Genomic DNA, 26056 nt, shown 5'->3' on the forward strand with positions numbered 1-26056 from the left:
ACCAGACATTTAAGACAATTTAAAGAAATTTTAATATATGTCTCAATATGCAGCCATCTAGTTGAATAATAGTGCATAGATTAATGAGGATGATTTATGTATCTCTTTATATAACCTTCTTTACTGAAGATTTTCTCAATAGAAATTTTGAGAACTACTGGAACAGACTTATCTAGAGAATAATGTCACAGCCAGTTTTATGAACCAAAGTAAGAATCGAGTGTTCTCCTCCAAAAAGATATGTAAACACCTACTTATCTATATACTGTTTCAGGGCCCTCTCAGGTTGCAGAAGCCACTTCACAGACTGTATTAACTCTTAATAAATTAGACCTAACTCAGTGCAATTACATAAAAAATATACCTAGAATGCTTTATACTATACTGTGCTTGAATTCAATCCATATTCCTGGAAACTCACAAACAGGTGTTGACAGTTTATTTTCAAAACTGAGAATCATAACCAGTATTTATAAATAGACAAAAAGTTTTTAGGATGTGTATGATTCGGGTTGTGGGAGAATTTACAAAATGTTTTAACCTATGTGTGATCTATGTATTTAAAATTTCCCTGAGGTGATTCCAGTAATTAATCAGGCACCAGAGACATTGTTCTACACCACACTTGAAGAAGAAATAATTTCATAAGTAAAAAAAAGTGCAAAACTAATCCCCCTGCTTTGAACGTCACTATGGCTCTGTAGACCACATAACTCAGAGAAGATGGATTTCCAGTGTTTCCCTCAGAGTGAGTTAATTACAAGATTTATCCCCAAGTAAGTAAAGATATTAAAGTATTATATGGAATTATTGGATACTGCCCATTTTATTTTTAGAGGTTCTCTGCTAAAGAAAATATTGTTTAATTTAAATATTACAGTTTTTATTAAAACAACTTGTCTTGAAGGTATTAATTTTGCGGAGAATTTAGCTAATGTCATTGACAGTTCATGAAGATAAACAAATCATGACTATAGAATAGTAGGTTTGTTCTTTGAAGGGAGTCACCACGTCATCACTGACACTTAGTAATGACAAATGAACACATGCTTAAACTGCAATTTTATGAAAGAGATTTCCCTTAATCATTTGCTGCATGGCATGGATCACATCCTTGTTCCTTAGACTGTAGATCAATGGGTTCAGCATTGGGCTCAAAAACGTATAGAAGACTGCAATTATTTTGGACTCCTCTATAGACGTCTCAGATGGGGGCCTTAAGTACATGCAGCAGAGGGTTCCATAAAATATGGTGACTGTTGTAAGGTGGGAAGCACAGGTAGAAAAGGCTGTGTGCCTGACTTTAGCAGAACGGATCCTCCAGACAGCTGTAATAATGAAAAGGTAGGACAGGAGAATGATGAAGAGGGAGCTTGAGAGAGTAAAATCAGCGACTACAAACATTGCCGTCTTCTTGACATAGGTGTCAGAGCAGGCCAACATTAGAAGAGGAGGGTCAGCACGGTAGAAATGATGGATTTCAAGGGAGCCACAGAAGGACAAGTGAAAAGTCAGCAGTGTCTGAGAGAGTCCACTGAGGAAGCCAAAAGTATAAGGGACCATGACTAGAGAGATACAAATGTTCCTGGGCATTTTGGTGCTGTAATGTAAAGGGCTGCGAATGGCAACATAGCGATCCACTGCCATGGAAGCAAGGATATATAACTCAGTGATCACCAGCGCAATGAAGAGAAGACACTGCATGAAGCATCCAGCATAGGAGATGGTCTTCTGGTCTGAGAGGAAATTATGCAGCATATTTGGAGTAATGTTGGAGGAATAACAAATGTCTACAAAGGAGAGGTGGCTAAGGAAGAAATACATGGGCGTTTGGAGGTGGGAATTGGTCTTGATCAGCAGGATCATGCACAGATTCCCTGCCAGTGTGATTAGGTAGATCACCAGAAACACCCCAAACAGGATCTTTTCTAGCACTGGATCCTCTGTGAGTCCCAAGAGAATGAATTCCCTCACTACAGTGTGGTTTTGAGAAGATATTTTCTTAGCCCTTGAAAACTGACAGTGACAAAGAAAGTGAGGAATTCTGTCTGATCCAGATTCTGCTTTTATTATTTTATTCCATCCATTTTATCACTTACTTATTGATCAATTCATCTATGAGGAAATTACTCTTCTCTTTTCAACACACACATCAAGATTTCTATGTAAATATTTTCACACTCTATCTCTGTTCTCTCTCTCTCTATATATATACATCTCAAACACGCAAACACATTCACTCTCTCTCATGTATATATAATGTATTTACATATAGTTGTAGTTTATATTAATTAATAGATAATATGTTATAATATTACATATTATATATACATATGTATACATTTATAACTGTCTTCTTGGGGAACTTCATATTTGATATTTTTTCCAAATGTTTTGGGAAAAAAAGCCAAAAAAGTGAAAATTAGACAGGAAAAGCAGCACATCATCAACATCATTCAAATGGACAAAGGAAGTTGGATTTCTAGGGTCCCTTGCGCTGTGATGTCCTATTGTTTCAGATATAAAATAGAAGATAAATGTTCAGCACAGCATTTTCTCTTGAAACCTATAGTCGTCTGACTTAATTTCTTAAAGAGGACACTGAATTTAGTGAAATTTAACTCTTGATATATGGCTCAGAAGGTACAGAATGAAGACTTGTTCTCTCTGCTTTATAAATTTACCCACTCATTTATTCACGTACACTGCAAAATTTGATATTTTTCTGTTCTAGGATCTGTAGTTGCAGCAGTGAACAAATTCCCCGTCCTCATGGAGCACATGTTGTAGGAGGAGGAACAGATATTAAACACATAGATAAAAACGTATAACATCATGTCAGTCAGAAGCAAGGATTATGAAGAAAATGACGGCAGGATCTAAAGCATCCTGCTTTAGATGCAATTTTTTCCACATTTAGAGGATACTAATCTCCACACAAAAGAACAAAACATATTTTTGCGAACAAATGTAGAAAATAACCTACCTGTAAAAGCTGATTTACCATATTTTGTAAAAGCACAGTGGGAAGATTTATAATGTATTTGCTAAGTATATTCCATAGAGAATTTTTTAAATAAATTTTAAAAACCAATTAAAATACTCTTTGTTCATCAAGGGCATAACCTTAATTTAATGCTTTGGGAACTAGATTCTCCTTTGAGGCCAATAACCCTACCTAACTCTGGTAGACACTGCTTGGTACTGTGTGTGAGATCTTCAGCACACGTAAAGAATTTAACCATCACTTTTTTAATACTGTGGAAGGAGGAAAATACATGCAGATAAGTTTTGCAATTTTAATATAGTAAAGAACAGGGAATCCCAATCAGAAAGCTTAAATTTTTCTCTATAAACACTGAAATGAGGTTATCTAATGATAGTGAGGAGTAGGAAGGTACAGCAGGTGAGAGATTTGAGGAGCAGAAAGACGAGGAAAGCCACAGACTAGGAAAAATATTCACATTCAGTTATTCTGACAAGGACTTGTATTCAGAATACATGAAGATTATCCACAATAAACTGCTCAAATTATAACCATCCTAACCAAAAAAAAAAAGTCTATGAGGTGAACAGAGAGTTCATAAAAGAAGGTTTGCGAATAGCCAATAACCATGTGAAAAGAATGTCAGCAACCATAACTGTCAAGAAAATGCAAATCCTAACTACAGCTGGATACCACTTCACAGTCACATCAATGGCAAGAATTAAAAAGATTAGCAAGAAAAAGATAGACAATGACAACGTGAAGTAATTGTAAATTTCATAATATGTCACTTGATGGCGTATAAAATAATTTAATGACTTTGGAAAACTGGTTGTTCCTTATAAAATGTCTCGTAAATTAAGTGCCATATAAAACTATAGCCCAGTAAGCGTATTTATACAAGAGAAAAGAAGACGTATACCCACAAAGAAACTCAGATATATGTTGACAAATGCATAGATAAACAAATTGTGATATACCCATATAATGGAATACCACTCAGCAAAAAATGAACAAACTACTAATGCAAGTTAAATGAATCTCAAAAGCATTGCATATATAGAGATTAACTTCCTGAAGGGCAGAGTGATGACCTCCCAAAACCTGTTTCTCCAAAAAAGCAATGAGAACACTGGCAAAAGTTGTCAAAATCAACTCTTGAGAACTCTGGATATTTACCAAAGTCTTGCAACAGTTCTAGGAAAATTAATCCATTTATTCAAGTAAACATGTCACAATGTTGCTAAAAGGAGTGAGCTTTGTGTCTTTTTTTTGTGTGTGAGTAGATCAGCCCTGTGCTAACATCTGCCAATCCTCCTCTTTTTTTTTTTTGCTGAGGAAGACTGGCCCTGGGCTAACATCCATGCCCACCTTCCTCCACTTTATATGGGATGCCACCACAGCATAGTTTGCCAGGCGGTGCATCGCTGCGCATCCGGATCCGAACTGGCGAACCCCTGGCTGCTGCAGCGGAGCACCCGCACTTAACCGCTTGTGCCACCGGGCCAGCCCCTGTGTCCTTTTTACATTCCCTATCCCCACCCCTCTCCCTACCTGCACAGCAGCCTTGACAACTTGAATTATGATTTCATGGCTGAGCACATTCGTCAAACTGCACTAAAATTATTATATTTTATTGTAAGTAAATTTACCTGCATAAATTTGATTTAAAGGTAAGTTTCGCTTTCCTCACAGTCAACCAGATCAAATTATTCACTGGATTATTAATACTGAGGTACGAATAAAAACGACAACAGAGGCACAACGTTATCAGGGCTCTTCCCATACTTAAATTAAAACAGGACAAGAGCTAACCATTGAAGCTTAATTTGTCAAACCCTTTCTTCACCTGGAAAATTTTTAACTATTACATCAAGGATGGAATCCAGAAAGAAATCTGTTTATCTCTTATCTCTTCTCTTCTCTTTGTTTCTGGTATCAAGGAAGCTGAGATAAAAAAAAAAAATAAGAAAATGAATGAGAGGGCCAGCCCCGTGGCTTAGCGGTTGAGTGCGCACACTCCGCTGCTGGCGGCCCGGGTTCTGATCCCGGGCGTGCATAGACGCACCGCTTCTCTGGCCATGCTGAGGCCGCGTCCCACATACAGCAACTAGAAGTATGTGCAGCTATGACATACAACTATCTACTGGGGCTTTGGGGGGAAAAATAAATAAATAAAATTATAAAAAGAAAATGAATGAGAGAAGCAGCAGCAGAAGGAGAATTAGTTGGATGAAGAGTTTTAAGTAGTAAATAGGAGTGGTCAATGAAATACATAAAGGCTTTCTCAAGTCCTCACGAGTCTGTTCCTTGCTGAGTATTACATGCTCAGTGGCTTGGCCTATGACAGGGACATGGCAATCTGCAATCCCCCGCATTGCAACAGCAGAATGTCAAGGCCACGTTGCATCTACCTACTCACTTTCCCCTCCCTCTGGGGTTCCATGGTGGGCACAATGCAGGTAATATTGACCTCTCACTTGTCCTTTTGTGGACCTAACCCCAACAATCATTTCTACTGTGCTGGCCCACCCCTCTTAATGTTGACATGTTCTGACACTTACATAAAGCAACCTGCCCTCTTTGTGTCCACAAAGATTCAACTCACAGTGTCCCCACTCATCATCCTCAACTGCTACATTTTCACTTTCATCACAGTTATGAAGACATATTCCAGTGAAGGGCAGCACAAAGACTTCTCCACCTGCAGCTCCCCTGACAGCTGTTATTGTGTTTTATGGTGGCATGTGCATGAGACCAGCAAACGAACAGACTGTTGAACAAGTGAAAAATTGTGGCCGTGTTTGTATTTTTGTGGGTTCCATACTGAATCCATTTATCTACAGCCTGAGGAACAAGGATGTGGAACAGGCTTTGAGAACAGTGTTTATGAGAAACATTAGTACAATGGAGAAAAGTTCTATTTTGACAGTCTCCCCATGATAAAATAATGAGTTTCAAAAACAATAAAAAAGATATCCCTTGTTGGTGGTACCTGAATGCAATTCTCTTGGATAACAAAATATTTTTTATATATGCATAGTTTGGGATCAAATGAAAGTCTAATGGAAACGATTGAAAAAGTAGTTTGGAAATGATGATTGATAAGAAACACAAAAGCAGAAGTCAGCTGTTTATAATAATACAGAGTCATATTTTTAGTCTCCCTCAAGAACTCATTTCCACTTGATTACTTAGCAGATAAGTTCTTCATTTCACTTCCTAGGGCATCAATATTGAACACCACTGAGCTACTCTTACCAACAAGGGAAGTGCTTTATGATATATTTCTTGAATATGAAAATGATTTACTTTCATATGATATATTACATAGTTTCCTTTAACGAAAGCTGATTATCTTCTCAAAGAAACTCACATCTCTAATTTCAATGATTTTTCTCGCTGCATTTTGGTATATATTTGAGTCTACTTCTCTTGAATATAAAACCATATGTGTTTTATTTTTTCAAGAAAGAACTTAATGTTTTACATATTTTAATTCTTCTATGATTTGTTTCATTAGTTTCCTCAATCAAAACAGAATCCTTTCTCAATAAAGAATACTCACCTCTGATTTAGTATATTCTTCTCTTACAGAAGTTTTATATAATTTCCCCTACTACATAACTAACAGCTATTGTTATATAATTTTACATATTACCTTTTGGTTCCTGTCTACCCATAAATAATTTTACATAATAGTTCCTCAAGTCTGCATGAATTTGGTTTTAGTGTTTTAAAACTAAATAGTATTGCAAGAATATTCCGAATTGGTTGATGCTCTTTGAATTTGGATTCTTTTTAATTGTATAATATAACCGTGTTAATATGACATATTTAGTATGCCACATTCTTTTAATAATCAGGATGTTTTTATTTTTTTCCTTTTTTAGGAAGGAAGAAAAAGACAAATACTGTATAATCTCCCCTTTACATGGAATCTAAAAAAACTGAACTTGTTGAACCAGAGACTAGAATGGTGGTTGGCAGGGGTGGGGAAAGTGAGGAGATGTCAGTCAACTGGTACAAACTTCCAGTTATAAGATGAATAAGTTCTGGAGATCTAATGTACAGCATGGTGACTATAGTTAAAAATACTGTTTTTTTGTACTAGCAAGTGCTAAGAGAATGGATCTGAAATGATTTGGCCACCTCTAAGACAACAACAAAAGATTGTAATCATGTGAGATGATAGAGTGCTAACTAACCTTATTGTGATAATCATTTCACAATATATAGTTTTATGAAATCATCATGTTGTCCAACTTAAGCCTACACAATTTTATATGTCAATTATATCTCAACAAACCTGGAAAAAAAAAACTAGTCAATAAAATCTCAAGATTAAAATCATAAGGCTGTGTTCTCTGACAACAAACTAAGTTACAAATATGTAACAATGATATATCATTTAAAAGTCCAAATATAAGGTAATTAAGCACTCTCTTCTAAATAACCCATAAGTTAAAAAGTCACAGGGAATATTAAAAAGTATTGAAAACTGAACGATACAAAATACCAAATTTAGTGGGTTTCAGCTTAAGCAGTGTTTTGGTGAAATATGAGAAAAGAAGCAAGACTCAATCAATAATCCAAACTTTTATTTAAAAAAATGAGAAGATAAAAGATAATCCCAAGTAAATTCTAAATTTTTCAAAGCAGAGAGCATTCATTCTTTGCCTAGACTTGAGTCTGTGGACCAAGGCTTACAAGTCACAGGGAAGAAGCAGGCCCCAACAGCTCAGAGGCCACAAACTAGATCCACAAACTCAAGTCTAGGAAAAGAAAGATCACTCTATTCGTCTCTCTTCCCATTCCCACAGGGGCCATTACACAAGCACATTCACGAGAAACAGGAAACTACTACTGTGACCCACAGGTTCTGGCTTCACTTAGTAAGTCCAAGAGGTATGCAGAAGGGTGTTTCTTAAAGACTCCTAGCCCCAAAAGACAGATGGTAATAAGAATGGAATAAATTCAAGGAACTGAGCTGAGAGAATGTTTGTCCTGTTTACCATTGTAAACAAGAGTACACCAGCATTTCAGGGAGTATTAACGAGGACTTTTCACTTACAGCAGTTCTCCTCAAAATTTAAAGTGTTTACAAATCACCCAGGATTTGGTTAAAACAGAGATCTGTGTATGGTAGACCTGAGGCACAGAATGCAATGCTACGTTTCTAACAACCTCCAAGGTTAACGCTTTCGCTCCTGCTCCATGGACCACACATTGAGGAATAAGGGCCTAGGCTAATAAGTGCAGCTTATTTCTTCCCAGACATGAGCTTTTTAGCTGAGACACTTGTGTCATATCCAGAAAGAACACCAACACTCGTCATGAAAATGCAAAGACATTTGAGCCAAATATTTACAGTTATGGTTTATTGGAAATTGGAGGCATTGCCATCCTAGTGGCCATATGTCATCTGAGCACATTCTTCAAGGCCAGCTTTACATCTTTTTCTGCAGACTGTAGGTGAATGGATTAGGCACTGGGCTTAGAAAAGTATAGAAGACAGCTATTATTTTTGATTCTTCGATAGTCTTATCTGTTGGTGGTCTTACATACATGCAGAAGAGAGTTCCATAAGATAGAGTAACAGCCATCACTTGGGAACAACAGGTGGAGAATGCCTTGTGCCTTCCCTCTGCTGATTTGATCCAGAGGATGGCAGCAATAATGAAGGCACAGGACACCAGGATGATGGTGAGAGAGTTGGAGAGATTGAAGCCAGCTGGTATGAGCATGGCTGATCTTTGACATAAGTATCAGAGCAAGAAAGCTTCACGAGTGGCGAATCTGCACAGCAGATGTGGTTGATGACACTAGATCTACAGAAGGTCAAGTGGAAGGTCAGGATGGCCTGGAATAGCCCATCTGAGAAGCCACAGATGTAAGGAAATGTGGCTAAGCAGATGGAGACGCGCCTGGACATTTTCGCACTGTAGCGCAGAGGGTTGCATATGGCCAAGTAGCGGTCATAGGTCATTGCTGCCAGCATGTGACTCTCAGTCAGGAGAAGTGCAATGAATATGTCACACTGTGTAAAGCAGCCAGCGAAGGTGACGGTCTTCTTTTCTGGTAAGAAATTAGTCAACATCTGCGGGGTTGCGTTCGAGGTCTAGCACAAATCTACAAAGGCTAAATTAGTGAGGAAGAAGTCCATGGGCACGTGAAGGCGAGAGTCGAGTCTGATTAACACCATCATGCCCAGGTTTCCTATGAGGGTGACAAAGTCCACAACCAGAAACAGCACAAAGAGGAGAGGCTGGAGTTCGGGGCGATCTGCGAGCCCCAGGAGAATGAATTCTGTTATTGCACTCTCATTTGTGATGGACATTTTCTGAGAGTCTGTGCCTGCATTTGAAACAAATGCAAATAAAGCAGCATGAAGGTACAAATCACATTACCGACGACTGAAACAACTTTTCTCTAAACCTTCGTATGTCATTAAATGAATACCATCACAACCCAACTTTGTACTTCTACTAAGCCATGATTTCAGTTGCCACTGTAAGTATTCTATTTCTATCTGTATACCTACAGTTACACCTATAGGAATACCTGTAGATAACTATACTTATACCTTTTCCTATTTCCATATACAACCGTGGTACGTATTCCCTATATCCCTGCACTATTTTTTGCCTCTCGAACTCTACACATCCTATAAAACCTAGTTCAAAGCCCAGTCCTTTGTGAAGCATGCCTCACTCCACTCACATCGTGTGTGAGCTGGAATTAATCCCTTCAGGCTTTCTGCTTCCAGCGCACTCTATATACTGCTAATTTGTTCACTGGGACATTACATCATCATAGTGAATCTACTTTCTACTCATATTTTAGTTCTTCAGGGTGAGGGACAAAGTCCAGTTCACTATTGTACAGTGACTTCTCAGCATATGTTTATACACTGATTTTACAAAGAAAAGGAAAAAACAGTGTAAGCATGAAAAATGAATTACTTGCAATGTTTTACTCGTGTCTGTGTCTCCACGGAGCTTTTCATGATGTAATATGCTTAGGAGAATTAGTACTTTTGAACTTTAGTGTACAAAGCAGTTGCTTTGGAAGCTTGTTATTCAATAAAAGTCGCAGAACATTCATTTCATAAAGTCTTATGTGGGATACTGGGATCATCATATGCAACAATTATCCAGAAAATTCTGATGCAGATGTTCCCAGAATCACACTTTAAAAAAGCACTGTCACAGTGGTCCCATAAACATATGCCAAATGATTGAACAAATAATCATCAAATCAAATCAAATCTTACTTAGCATTTTGAGGACCATCTACAGCAATGATGTAATGTATTGATAAAGAAAAGGAGTAAGTTTTCATAGTTCGTATTTAAGTTATGAATCACAGCTTGTGTCTATTAGAGGTATTCCAAACCCTATGGCTTTTTATCTCCTTCATGTCACAACTAGAGCTGAATCCCCTCTTCCTTTCTCTTGAGATGCTTTTATTTTTTGCCCTTTCTCTCATACTTTGTTTCTTTTGAAACTCCTCGCAATTCTTGTTTCTTTTCAATAATGAGTCACTACAACTTACTATAGTATTAGTTTTAGAAAGATAGTGACAAATTCTTTTTTATGTGTGTGAGGAAGATCAGCCCTGAGCTAACAGCTATGACAATCCTCCTCTTTTTGCTGAGGAAGACTGGCCCTGGGCTAACATCCGTGCCCATCTTCCTCTACTTTATATGGGACGCCGCCACAGCATGGCCTGACAAGCGGTGCATCAGTGCATCATTGTGCGCCCGGGATCTGAACACGGGCCGCCAGCGGCGGAGTGTGCTCACTTAACCGCTACGCCACAAGGCCAGCTCGATAGTGACAAATTGTTTTGGTACCTATATCTCCGTTACCGAGAATTGTAAATACTTAATAAACAATTGTTGAATACACTAATAATTGTTATAGATGAAATATAATGACCCTTAACCATGAGTTACCACTTTTCCCCATTTGTAAGTGGGATTAACAGTATCGGTTCTGTCACCCTCTCAAGTCATGGTGGACATCAAGCTAGATATTCATAAACAAGTATTTATTGATGCTCAACATATCATGTGATTAGGCACTGCAGATGCAGAAATGAACAAAACCTTCAGACCCCCTGCCCTTCTGGCATTCACATTCTAGTTGACAGAGATAGACAGTATTGTGAGTAAGTAAACGGTGTTTCAAATGGCACTGTTATAGAAAAAAATAAAGAAAATGGGGTTTAGAGGAAAGGGTGTTCAAATTTTAAATAGTAACACCAACAAAGAACTCATGAAAAGTGACTTTTTTAGAAACAAACTGAAGGAGGAAGAGAACAAGCAATAAGGCTGTTGTAAGAAGGATGTTCTAAGGATAAAGATCAGATGCAAAGACACCGTATGCAATCTTTCTGTGAAACTGCTAGTGATGTGTGTGTACAGAGTTCATGCAGAAAATCCAGCTGAGATGTTCCCTAAAATGCAAATGTTTCACTTCATTGCAAGTCTGATTCATCTCTACCTCAGACTTTCCTTCCAAGAATGTCAATGGCCTTCCCTGGAGAAGAGGAGTCAGGGGTTAGTTGCAGTCCTTTCAAGAAATGTCTAGAAGGAAACACTCTGTAACCAGAATATTTATTTGTATGACAGCAGTGAGGTGACTTAGGAGATGTCTTCATGTTCTTCTACACCCAGAAAACCTCAGAGAGAGAACAAGTGGTGGTTACCAGAACAGAGAAAAATGGAAGGAAAAAGAACAGAATTTGGCAATTTCAGATGTATAAAGACACAGCAGGAAATAGGACTTGAGGGTTTCACTTGCAGAAGAACTCATTTGTTGCATGTCACTAATGACGGCCTGTGGGATCTGAAATAGTCTTGACTCACAAGCTCAGTGACCTGTGTGAGATCCAGAAATATCCAGATGAATAGAACGGAGCTACTGATAAGTGAAGAGGCAAAAATGACTGAATATTGTGTGTTTACAGAGAAGGAAGATCACAGCCAATCTGACTGCCTGAGTCAGGCCAGAGCAAAAGATGAACATCTTCTGAACAAGGCGCTTGTGGGTTTACTGGTTCACAACCAGGCAGAGCCTCTACCTGATGGAGAAAGAACCCAGAGAAGTAGCTCAAGGATAGTAGAAAGCTACAAACTGTGAAACCTGCAACTAGGACTAGCTACATAATATACACTGTCCAGGAGAAAATAAAATGTAAGGGATCCTTGTTCAAAAAATATTAAGAATTTCAAGACTGTGACAGCAGAGTATTAAACCAAACTTGAGGGACTTCTGAAAACACGGTCCTGTCAATGGCATAAGTTGCATGTCCATGAAGCCAGCCTTTCCTGGAACACATGGGCTATCAGAGCTGACAGTGGGGATGTGGAAGGAGAAGGAGAGCATCCTCACCCCTGCTAAAATAACGACTAGAAGAAGGAGAAGAAGGAAGAGGAGGGGGAGCATGACGTGGGTGGAGGGGAAGAAGAAGAAGGACGAAGAGGATGAGGAGGAGGAGAAGAGGAAGGGGGGGGAGAAAGCAGAAAAGGACGAGGAAGAAGGAGAAGAGAAAGAAGCTCCTAAGCAAGGATTTAGCCCTGGAGAGATCCTCTAGATGGTCACCCAGCTCAGTAGGCTAGCTTTTTCTGTTGGTCATTCAATTACAGGTGAATGAGAAAAGACTTTGTTTAAGAAAAAAAAGCAAGTAGAGCTATGGAAAAACTTTTAGCCACAACTCATTATAAGAATTGTCCTTAATTTTTTTTTTTTTACATGGATCTCTTGAAAAATCTAATGAAACTGTGGATCCTCAACTAAGTTAAAGCACACACTCAAAATTTTACCCCTCCCTCCAAAGATATAAGGGTCTCATAGATCACCTGGCTCTAACTATAGGAACTCCTGTTTTGGGGTGAGCGCCATCCTGTGCCTGAAAATGTCCTTACATTCGTGTGTGGTGAGCAGAATGTTTTCCTTCTTTGGTTCTTTTGAACCAGTGACAGGTCTACAAAATATTGTCCAGGAAGATCAACTGAAATTTCAATAAACCTGTTGCCAGGAAAGTTAGTTGAGGTTCAAACTCTGCTACTGAAAACAGAAGGGATTGCCTCAAAGCATTTTGAGGAAACAGGGTACACCAATGTTGAAATTGTCCTAGAGTTTTGTGGAAAATATGGTTTGTCGATTTATGCACGTAAAGGTGGAGATAAGGAATATGTTTGAAATGAACACTAGAAACATAATAACCAGTCACTTTTTAAGAAACAACCTTCCAGGTGACTTAAAATCTTGGTAGGGCCGGCCCTGTGGCTTGGTGGTTAAGTGCGTGCTCTGCCATGCTGGTGGCCCGGGTTCGGATCCTGGGTGCGCACCGAGGCACCACTTCTCCATTCATCCTGAGGCCGAGTCCCACGTGCAGCAACTGGAAGGATGTGCAGCTGCGACATACAGCTATCCGCTGGGGCTTTGGGGGGAAAAAAGAAAATAAATAAAATCTTTAAAAAAAAAAAAAAAAATCTTGGTAAATAGAACTGCTTCGTTTACTGGAAATGGGGAGATGCAGGAAAAAAAAAGACCAAAGGAGATTTTCATGTTGTCCTCGGGGACGTAAAGAGCTCTATGCCACTGCGAACTACAGATAAAGAAAAGCTGACTACTCTACTCTGTTTTCAGAATGACTTTCTGTTTGTAGTAAGGAAAGTAAATGGGCTACCTCCATCTCCTTCTCCTTGATCCCTCCTCCTGCTCCCTGCAATGGTAACTTAGAAATGTTCCACCAGATAATTAAGGAGAAGAAAGGCTTGAGATTCAAGTTGTAAGGTGCTTAGAGGCAAGTAGTCAGAAAATAATATCAATTCATGAGAGCATCTACAAGGAAAGAAAGTGTCCACAAATACAGTTCCAGAGTGAGAGGTGAGCCTAAAAGCCACCAGAATGTCTGGTGTGAACTGGACGTTTGCAGCTGAAGTAGATCAGCCCTCGTTACAGGCGTACACTGATGCCTGACTCATCAGCAGGACGGTCCTCATGATCAGACGCACATGAGGGGAGCACTATGCTGCTCACTGAGCTTTCTCTCTGTGTTTAGAGAAGAATTCCATCATTCCATCATGTAAACAAAGGATGTGGGTAGGTCTGGAACTACATTCAGCTCTGTCACCACCTTGCTCTCTGAGTGAAATTGGGTAACATTTAACTCAGTTGCAACTTTTTCAAAATAAATAAATCAAATTAGATGATGCGGGGCCTGCCCTAACATAGTGAATATCAAGGAGGCAAGTTATTTAACCTGTCCCGCACGGGGGTGACGGCCTGGCCCAGCAGGAGCCTCTCGGTGTGGATTGAGGCCTCGCTGTGCGCCTTCCAGTCCTGCTGGGTCCTGTGGGAGGAGTGTGAGGAGCAGGGCCCCCACATCGTGTACTGACAGTGCTACTGACGCGGGGCAGGGGTGGGGAGTGTTGTGGGCAGTAAAGCTTCCGCTACCCAGCGGGCTCTGTCCTCCCTTCCCTCAGGGCCCAGTCTCGTCCACTCCTGGACCCACCCAGACTCGCCTTGCTCTGACCCCACACACCCACCCCACCAAGATCTGCCTCCAAAGACATCCTTGGTTCTGCCCTGTCCTAACTCACCTCCCATGGTCCATCCCGGGAGAGACCCCAGTTCTGATTCCCTAAACCCACCTCCCCTAGGATCAAGCCCCAAAACACCACCATGTCCTCACTCTGTCAAACCCGTCTCCATGATCTGTGTCCCTCAGGGCACTTTCAGGTTGGGGCCCCACCCAAGCCCACCCCCAAGACATCACCAGATTCTAACCCCTAATCTCCCCTCCATCACCTATTTCTTTTGATATATAGTGCCCCAAGATTCCTCTGGGCTCTAAGCTCCCCAATTCACCCCCTTGCCATGTCCATCAAGGATCCTCAACCCACCCCCATACCCTGTTCCTCCCCAAGGAACTGCACTGGGCACTCCAAACCCCCTCTCAGAATCTTTCCATGAGTGTTGCAACCCCTAGGTGCACCCTCATAGTCTGCCCCTAATTTCTAATCACCCCAAACATACCCCCGAGATCCACTTCCCAAGACATCCCTTGTTCTAAGCACCTCAAATCCACCCCCTCATTGGTTTTCTCTTGGCTGTTTATCCAAAGTTCTCCTATACTCTGATAATATGAGCACCCCCAAAATTCTCCCCACAAGTGCTGAAACCCCACATTCACCACAAAACTCCAAGTTCTGACCATCAGGGGTCTTCCCTTTAATGGCCCACTAAAGGATCCCTCGTCCAAATCCCATGCCCCAAGTTGCCCCTCCCCCAAACTCTGCCCTCCCCTCACAGTTTGCTCCCCTAGACTCCTTCCATCCAGGTGCTCCCACAACCCATCCCCCATTCGTACCCCCAAAGAACACCATGTTCTGAAACTCCAAACCCTCAGGATGACGCCACTGCTCTCAGCCCAGCCCCTTATTCTGCATCCCTCTGAAAATACCCCTGCATGGTCTGTCTCTCAGTGCACCTCCTGACCCCAGTCCTCAGCCCTGGAATCCTCCCAGGAAGGCTTTGGCCCCCAGGACCATCCCATGATGACCCCACTAATGCCCTAGGTCCCTCCCCTGTGTTCTGACCTCCAAACTCCCTCCCCAAATACACTCTCCCAGGGTCACCTCATGAGGAACCCCTAGGACACCCCACCCTGGGGTTTTCAGACGCCCAGGAACCCACCCCCAGGTCCCATCCCATTGGTTGAGACATCAATGGGCAGTGATGTTCCCAAGGGCTACCCACGCCACCATGACCCAGCTGTCCACCCCCATCTCCCTCCATTCTGCTTGTAATTCATTCCAAGTTCGTTCCATCTCCCCAAACCTCTCTCAGCCTCTTCCTGGGACACACACCCCAGGAGCTTTCTTTGGGACCTGCGTTGAGGATGCCCTATAAGGCCTCTCCCATCCCGCCCTGTCCCTGAGGGGGCCTGGAGAGGGAGACTAGCCTCTTCAGGATAGGGAAGCTGGGCATCCTCCCAACTGTCTCCTCCCTCTGTCCTCATCCTCAGCCACCCTGGGCCCCTGCTGAAGGCAGGATTCTCTGCCTCACGCCATCATCCAGCCCCACAGACGTCAGGACCCCTGGCCAGCAGCCTGGACACGTCTCCCAGGACACGTCCTCCCAGTTTACCAACAAAACAAGCACGAGCTGCCAGAGCTTATCCACGTAGATGCTGAGTCCTCTCTTCTCTCAGTCCAAGGAACCATTCATTCTTCATTCCTTCAACCAGTCCCTGTTCACTGAGCATCTCCCACAGGCTCTCTCTGTCTCTGTCTCTCCCTGAGTCTCTGTCTCTGACTCACCTGCCAGCATCGTTCTTATGCAGGAATTTTCCAGAGTGGAAACTCGTTTATCTGTGGAGCGCTGAGCTCAACCCACCCATCTGCCACATCTGTCATTAGACAATGGGGGTGGGTGAATGCTCTGGCTATCCCCACCCACCCTGTCCCATGGTGTCCTGGGGAGTGGGCAGTGTCTCCAGCCCCATCCTGGGCCAGACGGTGGTGCTCAGCTGGGGGGACTGCCCCGCAGACAGGCCAAGATCCCCAGTTCACAAACATGCGAGTTGGACCCCCCGTGCTGTGTTACCCACTCCCGGCCCACACAGGCGGCCTCAACCTGTAGCATCAGCAAGAACCCCCAAGGTTAATCTCTAAAATATATAAAGAACTCATACAGCTCAACAACAAAAAACAGTAACAACCCAATTAAAAAATGGGCAAAAGACCTGAACAGACATTTCTCCAAAGAAGGTATACAGATGGCCAACAGGCACATGAAAAGATGTTCAACTTCATTAACTATCAGAGAAATGCAAATCAAAACTACAATGAGATATCACCTCAATCCCATCAGAATGACTATAATTAACAAGACAGGAAACAACAAGTGTTGGAGAGGATGTCAGGAGAAAAGAACTCTCATACACTGCTGGTGGGAGTGCAAACTGGTGCAGCCACTATGGAAAACAGTATCGAGATTCCTCAAAAAATTAAGAATAGAACTACCATACAATCCAGCTATTCCACTGCTGGGTATTTATCCAAAGAACACGAAAACACCAATGTGTAAAGATACATACACCCTGTGTTCATTGAAGCATTATTCACAATAGCAAGACTTGGAAGCAACCTAAGTGCCCTGCGAGGGATGAATGGATAAAGAAGATGTGGTGTATATACACAATAGAATACTACTCAGCCATAAGAAACAATGAAATCTAGCCATTTGTGACAACATGGATGGAAGTAGAGGGTATTATGCTGAGCAGAATGAGTCAGAGGGAGAAGGTCAAATACTGTATGATCTCACTCATAACTAGAAGATAAAAACAACAATGAACAACCACAGAGAGACAGAGATTGGATTGGTGGTTACCAGAGCAGAAGGAGGAAGGGAGGGGGGTGAAAGGGATGATTAGGCACATGTGTGTGGTGATGGATTGTAATTAGTATTTGGGTTGTGAACATGATGTAATCTATGCAGAAACAGAAGTATAATGATGTATGCCTGAAATTTATACAATGTTATAAACCAATGTCACCGCAATAAAAAATAAATAAATATATATAAAAAAAGATGTCAAGTGAAATAAGTCAGAGAGAGAAGGTCAAATACCGTATGATTTCCTTCACTAAGTAGTAGATAATAACAACAACAAACAAACACATAGAGACAGAGATTGGATTGGTGGTTACCAGGGGGAAGGGGGGAGGGACGAGGGTGAGAGGGATAATTCAGTACACGTGTGTGGTGATGGGTTGTAATTAGTATTTTGGTGGTGAACATGATGTAATCTATGCAGAAATAGAAGTATAATGATGTACACCTGAAAATTTTACAATGGTATAAACCAATGTTACTGCAATAAACAAAAAATTTTTTAAAAAATGGAAAAACAAAAAACAAAAACAAAACAAAAAAGATGTCAAGGGGCCGGCCAGGTGGTGCAAGCAGTTAAGTGTGCACGGTCCACTTCGGCGGCCCGGGGTTCGCAGGTTCGGATCCCGGGCGCGCACCGACACATTGCTTATCAAGCTATGCTGTGGCGGCATCCCATATAAAGTAGAGGAAAATGGTCACAGATGTTAGCCCAGGGCAAATCTTCCTCAGCAAAAAGAAGAGGATTGGCAAAGGATGTTAGCTCAGGGCAGGTCTTCCTCACAAAAAAGAAAAAAAAAAAAAAAAGGATGTCAGAAGATATATGAAAAACCCAAAACAAGAAGCCCCAAGAGGTTACAAAGTGATGAGGAGGAACTGCTTTTTCTTCTCACCAGGGGGCAGCGCGTCCAAGCTCAAGGGGCTGAGGGCTGCACCAAATTTAGAACCATGACGACTGCATCCCAGAGCTCAAAGGAGACCCACCCTGCACCACGGGGTCAGGGCGCTGCCAGCCACACACACACAGAAGGGATGTGGGACAAGCTGAGTCCCATATGCAACTGTAAGTGAGGAGGATGCACAAACCCCCACCACTCTTGGGCTGCTGACAAACCCAAAGGGCTCTCATTTAGACCAGACTAAGGTTTCCCCAGCCCCAAACCTTCCCTGGGACAGAAATTTCCCCTAGAACTCTCCAGAAATGTGCCCCACCCATTTGCACACTCTCAGGGGTGGGGAGCTCACTACCTCAAGTCTGTTAGAAATCCCACCTCCTTCCAGGAGTTGTAGGTAAACCTCTGTGCTCTCTGCTTGCCACTCCCCTACCCGGGGCACTGAGAGCACCAGAGAGGTCCCCCCACCCGTATTCACACACACCTCTGGAGTCTAGTCTCTCCCAAGCCCACCGTCCCCAATTTCTTCCACTTCTGGTTTTAAGTCATTCACGCATTCATTCCACAAACATGCATTGACCACCCACTATGTGCCCAGCTCTGGGCTGAAATCTAAGGAAACCACAGTGCACCACTTGGGATGTACCATGGAGAACAGGACATGCGAAAGATGTCTAATGTCACTGTCTTACTCTCAGACGACATTTGAGGGATAGCGATTGTGTCTCCTTTATTCACTGAGTTTACTAAGTGGGGAGCAGGTGTCTGGATAGGAATCGGGAAAATCCAGTCTCAGCCAACAGTTACAGTTAAATCAGTAAATCCAAAAAAGAAAAGTGAATGGGGTGCCTTTCCATCCATCAGCTGTATTACTCCCTATAAAGGGTCTCAAAAGCAATCTCTGTGCTTTTTTCCCCCCTCAGCCAAGAAAAGCATCCATGGAGCTCAAGTTTGAGGTGAAACCAGGCTCAGGGTCCACCTGTCCTCGTTGATCCTCGGATTTCTGTGTGAGCAGGTGAGTACCGTGTGGACCTGGTACCGACAGGTTCCATCAGCCTCTGCTGTGCAGAAGACCTGCCAGTGGGCTTTCCTGGGCTTGGGTTGTCACCACAAGGAGTCAGGAAGACTTTCGGGTTAAAAATGAAATTACTCGATTTTTTATAAAATACTCAAATGTTTAAAATCTAATTAGAATTCTTCTTTGCATCTGGTCCAAAACTAAGGTGATATAAAAAGATATACCTTACAAAGTCTTGCCCTCACCTTGTTTTCTTTCCATCCCATTCTCCTTCCTCTAGCCACCTATAGGTAATTACTTTGATTGGTTTATCATGCATTCTTACCGTTCTGGATTTTCTTTAAGTAAATGCAAGCAAATATATTTTCATTTCCCCTTTTACTTATACAAAACATTGTAGTACTCTATGCATTTTTCTCTGCCTTTTTTCCTTTAACATATACTGGAAATTTTTCTATTATTAGTGCATAGAGTACTTTGCTCTTTTTAGTGGTAAATAGTCTTAAAAACCAAGAGCTGGACACTAGGTATGCTCAGTGCCTCTGGAGTATCATTGCTTCTAAGACCTTTCAGTGGATATAGTAGTGTCAACTTAAAAAGCCAATTTGCCTGTTATTTCATCTGAAATTGAATTTATTTGGGAATAGCCAAAAGAATTGCAATTCAGGATATACATGCTATGGCAAACCACAGGCAAATCCAGAAAAGAAAGGAGGGGAGCTGCTTTTATAGAGAAGAGCAGGAGTAAGGAGGGGCTGTTCTAAAGGAAAATCCATTGGGAGAAAGTAAAGGTCAAGGCAGCAAAGGCTTCTCACTGGCTGAGCTGTGGCGTTTCTCGATGGCTGAGCTGCAGCATTTCTCGATGGCTGAGCTGCCACGTTTCTGGTTGGCTTAGCTGCAGCGTTTCTCGATGGCTGAGCTACAGCGTTTCTCGATGGTTGAGCTGCAACGTGTTTCGTTGGTTGAGCTGTGATGTTTCTCATTGGCTAGGATGTTGTCAGGTGGAAAAAAAAATCTTGCTTCAGTAATAAAGCAGTTTTACTTCGTGTCCAAGACACAAGTCTCTGTCACTTCCTGTTTGGTGTAATTGACAATATGCGAGAGGGTGTGAGAGCTCCCACTACAGGCCTTCCTGACTCCAATTTAGTTAAGGTTTCTTTTATCAATTTCTGCAGCAGAGAATACGTAATTTTTAAATCATGAGTTTAACATGATATTTCTAATTCAATTTAACTTTACAGTGGTTTTTTGCTTAATTTTCTTTGATTTTATATTAATCTCTTATATGTTATACTAAAAATATTGCCTCTGAATAGCATTAATTTATTTACTTAATGATATTCTCCTTCAGTGTATATAAAAAATTACACCCAGAAGAGTCGCTGTCTTTACGTAGCAATCTCGCTTCTGGAAATATACTCTGAATGTAAACCTCCCAAAATACAAGACCACATCTACACACGATGGTTATTCACAGAAGCATTATTTCCAACAGCAAAAGAAGAGAAACAACTCAAATGTCCTTCAGGAGGAAACCAGCTGAATTAGCAATATACTTAGTTTTAAACTCAAATGTCCTTCAGGAGGAAACCAGCTGAATTAGCAATATACTTAGTTTTAAAGTCCCGTGAAAGCATTCTTTTTCAAACTCTGTTGTAGTCATGTTTCCAGTTTATATGCAAATTCGGTTCATTTAGTTATTTGTTTTCCATTTTGAGGATTGTGGTTGTATTTTTAAAATACGGTTCCGAAGTCAAAACTGTATAATGAGCCATATTTAGGGAATTCTAAATTCAATTCCTGTCTCCTCTTCTCAATTATTGTCCTACCCTTCTTGGTTACCGTTTGTATTCATGTTTTATCCTTTCAGCGTTTCTTTTGCAAATATAAGAAAATAGGTGTGTGTATACGTAAAAATATACATATGCAAAATATATGTGTGTATATATGTACATATATTTATATATATGTATTATATAAAATACATTTGTATTTTACATACAATTACATACAATACATATACATATAAAATGCAAATGTATATACATTTATATGTATACATATACATATGTATATATCCTGGCCTTTCCCTTCTTTTAAAAAGGAATCATTCCATACACTTTTGTACCTTGATGTTTTTCTCCTTATATTTATTGGGGATAATTATCTCTATAACTACCTAGAGATCTTATCACTTTTCAATGGCTGCATGATTCTTCACTAGGTGAATATCCCATAGTTTATTCAACCAGTTCCTATTGATGGTCATTTGTGTTGTTTCTACTCCTTTGCTGTTATAAATAATGTCACAGTGAATAGTCTTAGAGGAATATTTTAGTATTTCTGTATCTTTGAGATGGATTCCTAGTAGTGGGAATGATGGAGAAAGGATAAATATTTTTGCAGTTTTGCTTGATTATGGTAAATTTTCTTCTGTAGGAGTTGTACCCCAGCAGTGTATGAAAGTGCCTTTCCAGACAGACTTTCCAACAAAGGATTTTTATTGATCTGAAAGATAAGAAATAGTATCAGTATTTACCATCTACATCTCTGTTCTGTGACTAAGATCATTGATGATTCTACCAAGAGTGTTGTCCTTGAAATGGAAGTGGTGGAAACCAGAGTGTCCTGTGTTGGGGACATGAGGAAATGAGACAGAGAATGCAAACACTTTGGCAGTGATGAGGGAGAGAGACTGGGAAGTAACTGGAAAGAAAACTATGCTCTTAGGATAGGTTTATTTCCCCAATACAAATACTGCACAGGGTTGAAATGGTGGGAGGAAGAGTCCAGGAGAGTGGGAGAGCTGGAAGGGGAAGGGTAGATAAGAGATCATCGATAGGCTTCAGATCCTAAAAAGGCAGGCGGGATGGAGCAAAGCACAGAGCTGCAGAGCACGGCCTTACAGAGAAGGGGAGACGGCTCCTGGTTTGTAACAGGAGAGGGAGGAAACCGTGGTGCAGGTTGTGATTTTGGTGACAAGACAGGAAAATGGACTCCTTAGGATGATTGCTTTGAGAAGTAAGAGGCAAGACCATCTGCTGAAAGTCAGAGTGTATTCATCGATACCTATTGCTGCATAGCAAATTATCCCAAACCTTAGTGACTTAAAACAACAATAACCATGTGTCATCTCACAGTTTTTGTGGTTCTGGAATTCAGGAGCAGCTTAGCTGGAAGGTTCTGTCTCAGGGACTTTCATGAGTTCACATCAAGATATCAGCTGGGGCTGCAGTCACCTGAAGGATTGACTTCCAAGGTGGTTCACTCACATGCTGGCACGGTGGTGCTGGCTGTTGGAGGCCTCAGTTCCTCTCCACGTAGGTCTCCCCACCAGGATGCTTGAGTGTCTTTGCAACATGGCAGTTGGCTTCCCTTAGAGCCAGCAGTCCAAGAGAACAAGGCGGAAGCTACAGTGCTTTCTAAGACCTAGCCTGAGAAGTCACCTCCACAATATTCTGTTGGTCACACAGGTCAGCCCTAATTCAATGTGAGTGTGACAACCAGGAGGCTCGAATCATTGAGGGCTATTTATGAAGCTGGTTACCATAGGGGAAAAGGTGACCATGTGAGAGATTTAGAGACATTAGAGAAGGTATGATGAGTAGGAAGCTTCAGAGACTTGTGGGATTGTCCTACAGGGTCAAGAGCTCTTTGCGTGGTGGAGACCATGTTTTTCTGGAGGTGGCAACGTGACATCTCTTGTGCAGGCTGGCCTGCCCAGATGTTGCCACGGAGCAGGCAGATTATTGGAATCATGCTTGGTTGGAGTTCTGCTGTACCAGAGTGAAGATAGGGGGTAGGGATAAGGAAATATGTTGAAATGAGACACAGTGAAATACAAGTTGGGTAAGTATGAAGTGAAGAGAGAAGGTAGTAGATGGACAACAATAAAGTAGGAGAGTGGGTAGACTGGAGCCATGTGTGGTAGAACACATGTCCTGAAAGGAGGAAATGAGTGAGCAGGGTAGATGTTTGGGAGTTTGGGTTCAGAGAGAGAAGTTTCTGAACTATTGTTCTAGATGGTAGAGCAGTGTTAGGTGATGACAAAGCCTGGGGTGGTAACCATGGAAATGTGTGGCCAAGATGGATGGGGACAAACTCCTAATACTGTGAGAGTCATCCTCATGGACGCTGACGTCATCCAAGTGAGGTGGGACTGGAGGTTGAAATAACAATGGGACTCAGGTGCCAAAGTCTCCGTGAACAGGGGTTGTAGCTGGGACTGTGATTGTGACAACCACGCGGATGGGAAGAATGTGCCCTGAGACTCAGGGAAGCCAAAGACTTAAAATGGGGGGAGCAGTAATGTATTGGTCATACCACTGGGGGCAGAAGACAAGTTTTGCCATCACATGGCCCTGAGTTCATCACCTGCTAAGCAAAATAAAGGCCCAGTATCAAATATATTACGTTTGAAGGAGGACATGACGGACGGGCTAAGACAGATTCGTCCTCAGTAACCTAGAGAGGGAGAGAGGCTGTGAATACTTTGTATTTTCCCATTTATTCCAGGGCCCTGTCCTGAGTGCTCTGTGGGGATAAGAGGAGGAGCATCCTGGTTCTCCACTGCCCTGTTGTTCACGAACATTTACTGAATCACAGGATGGCGGCCATGGTTCTGTCCCCGACTTGTGGTAAGTTCTTGGGTCCTTACAGGCCTCAGAGTCCAGGCGCTAAAGGCCCCTGCACCACAGGGGAGGGGGCTGAGCAGGGGAGGTGGGAGTGGAGCCCCAGGATCCATGAGGTCACTGATATCTGATTATGTGGTTCTTGGGATTTGGGACTTCAGTGGTTTGAGTGTCTGTGGAGATGTCACCTGTGCGGTGACTGTGTGGGATCTCATGAATTTTACCTCTAATTCCTTCTATAAACTTGATGAAGTAACAATGATGTCCCTCCGAACCTCAATTTCTTTATCTGTGAAATGGGAATAATCTGTGAACAGAGGGCATCCCTGGATTATTGTGACTCCTTCCTTCTTCTCCAGCTCAGTCTCCCCTGTACCCAGCCTCTCCTCGGAGAAGATGCACAGAGGAGGAAGGTCTTGTTCATGGCTTCCTGGCAAGCTGGTTACTGGTAAGTCAGATACTCCTTTCTCCAGATAATTATTCTTTTGACCAGAAATTGGACTTATCTTTTGTGGCCTGGAGCCTCACAGGCAAACCAGGTCCTCAGGCATCCCAGGATCTCCGAGCATCTGATGGAGGGTGAGGGGCTGTCCAGAAAATGTCAGCCTATGTCAACATTTTTTACATTTTCAAAGCTTCCTCCGGGGTCACCGTCTATATTGTGTTCTGCTGAGACTTTTAAAGGAAAGACATGACCGTGTCCTGTACTCAAGTAATTTATGACGGCTACTAGTGAGTATTTCTCTGTTTTCTTCAGTGTCCCAGCCTGTCAACCTTGGAGATTGAGAGAAATAAGATTACAGAGCCCACAGTCTTACTGGAAAAAGACAACTGTGTATGTGGTGGACATGCATCTAACCTTGGGAGTGGCTGGAAGTAAGTAGACTGGAGATGAGCATTGAGGGCTGAGCCTGGAAGCAAAGGAGAGCAGAGCTCAGCACCTGCCCGGACATCGTGTGTTTTGGGTTCCTCTTCCCTAGTTCTGTCATCCTCGGCCCTTTTCCTGTCAACATTGGTGAGGGTGGTCCTTGGCTAAGCCATGACGTTTGTGATGGTTTAAGACTTGGTGACCTTCGAGGATGTGGCTGTGGAGTTCACCCTGGAAGAGTGGGTATTGCTGGATGCTTCTCAGAGAACACTGTACAGGGATGTGATGCTGGAAAACTGCAGGAACCTCGCATCTCTTGGTAAGCCTGACATCATTCCTGCATTTATTTATTGACTCAGGTAACAAGGCTTTTTTTAATTCATGTAACATTCACAAAACAGAAAGACTGACCATTTTAACTATTTTAAATATACAGTTCAGTGGCTTTTAATAATGTCACAGTCTTGCGCAACCATCACCACTCTGTAATTCCAGAACCCTTTTATCACACCTATGATCATTAAGTAGTTACTCCCCAGTCCTGCCTACCCCCAGCCACTGGCTACCACTAATTTACTTTCTGTCTCTGTGGATTTACCTATTCTAGACATTGTATATAAATGAATCATACAATATATGGGCTTTGGTGTCTGGCTTCTTTTGTTCAGCATAATGTTTTTAAGATTCATCCATGTTGTAGTGTGTATCAGGCTTCGTTCCTTTTTATGGCTGAATGTATTCCATTGTGCATATATACCACTTGTTGTGTATCCACTCATCTGTTGATGGACATTTTAGCTATTGTGAATAGTGCTGCTACGAACATTCATGTACAAATTTTTCCTTGAACAGTTGTTTTCAGTTCTTTCAGGTATAAACTTAGGAATGGAATTACTGGGTCATATAGTCATTCTATGTTTTAACTTTTTGAGGAAGCTCTAAACTGTTTGGCAGAGTACCTGTTGTCTTGACATGAGTACAGCCATGATTGGCCGCTCCGTTGACCTACAGCCACCAGCACAAACAGAAATACAAAGCTGCTTTCTGTGTGGTGGGAACTGGCCCTTCTCCCACAGAGAGAGTCGCAAGTTGTAACATTTCAAGGCTCTTGGAGCGTCGTAGCACGGGATGGACTGGCCATCTGTGCCGGGCTGGGACGATAACCAAAGAGAACAATACACGTACACAACTACTGGGCTGGGATGTTAGCCAGGGGCCTCAGTGCACGTAAGCCACTGATAAC

At 41.9% G+C, this 26056-nt stretch overlaps 1 protein-coding gene and 1 pseudogene across 1 annotated transcript; both read right to left on the reverse strand.

Annotated features, from left to right (window-relative positions):
* Window positions 1-904: 904 nt before the first annotated feature.
* LOC131403221 (olfactory receptor 5M10-like) lies at window positions 905-3007 on the reverse strand. Its single transcript, XM_058537509.1, has 2 exons — window positions 2987-3007; window positions 905-2016 (listed from the first exon to the last, which is right to left on the reverse strand). The coding sequence occupies exons 1-2, from the start codon at window positions 3005-3007 to the stop codon at window positions 1051-1053; spliced, it is 987 nt and encodes a 328-aa protein (XP_058393492.1). The 3' UTR covers window positions 905-1050.
* A 5255-nt stretch (window positions 3008-8262) lies between these two features.
* LOC131403218 (olfactory receptor 5M11-like) lies at window positions 8263-20180 on the reverse strand (annotated as a pseudogene).
* Between the last annotated feature and the right edge of the window lie 5876 nt (window positions 20181-26056).

Source organism: Diceros bicornis, unplaced genomic scaffold (assembly GCF_020826845.1).
Source record: "Diceros bicornis minor isolate mBicDic1 unplaced genomic scaffold, mDicBic1.mat.cur scaffold_568_ctg1, whole genome shotgun sequence".
Classification (NCBI taxonomy): domain Eukaryota; kingdom Metazoa; phylum Chordata; class Mammalia; order Perissodactyla; family Rhinocerotidae; genus Diceros; species Diceros bicornis.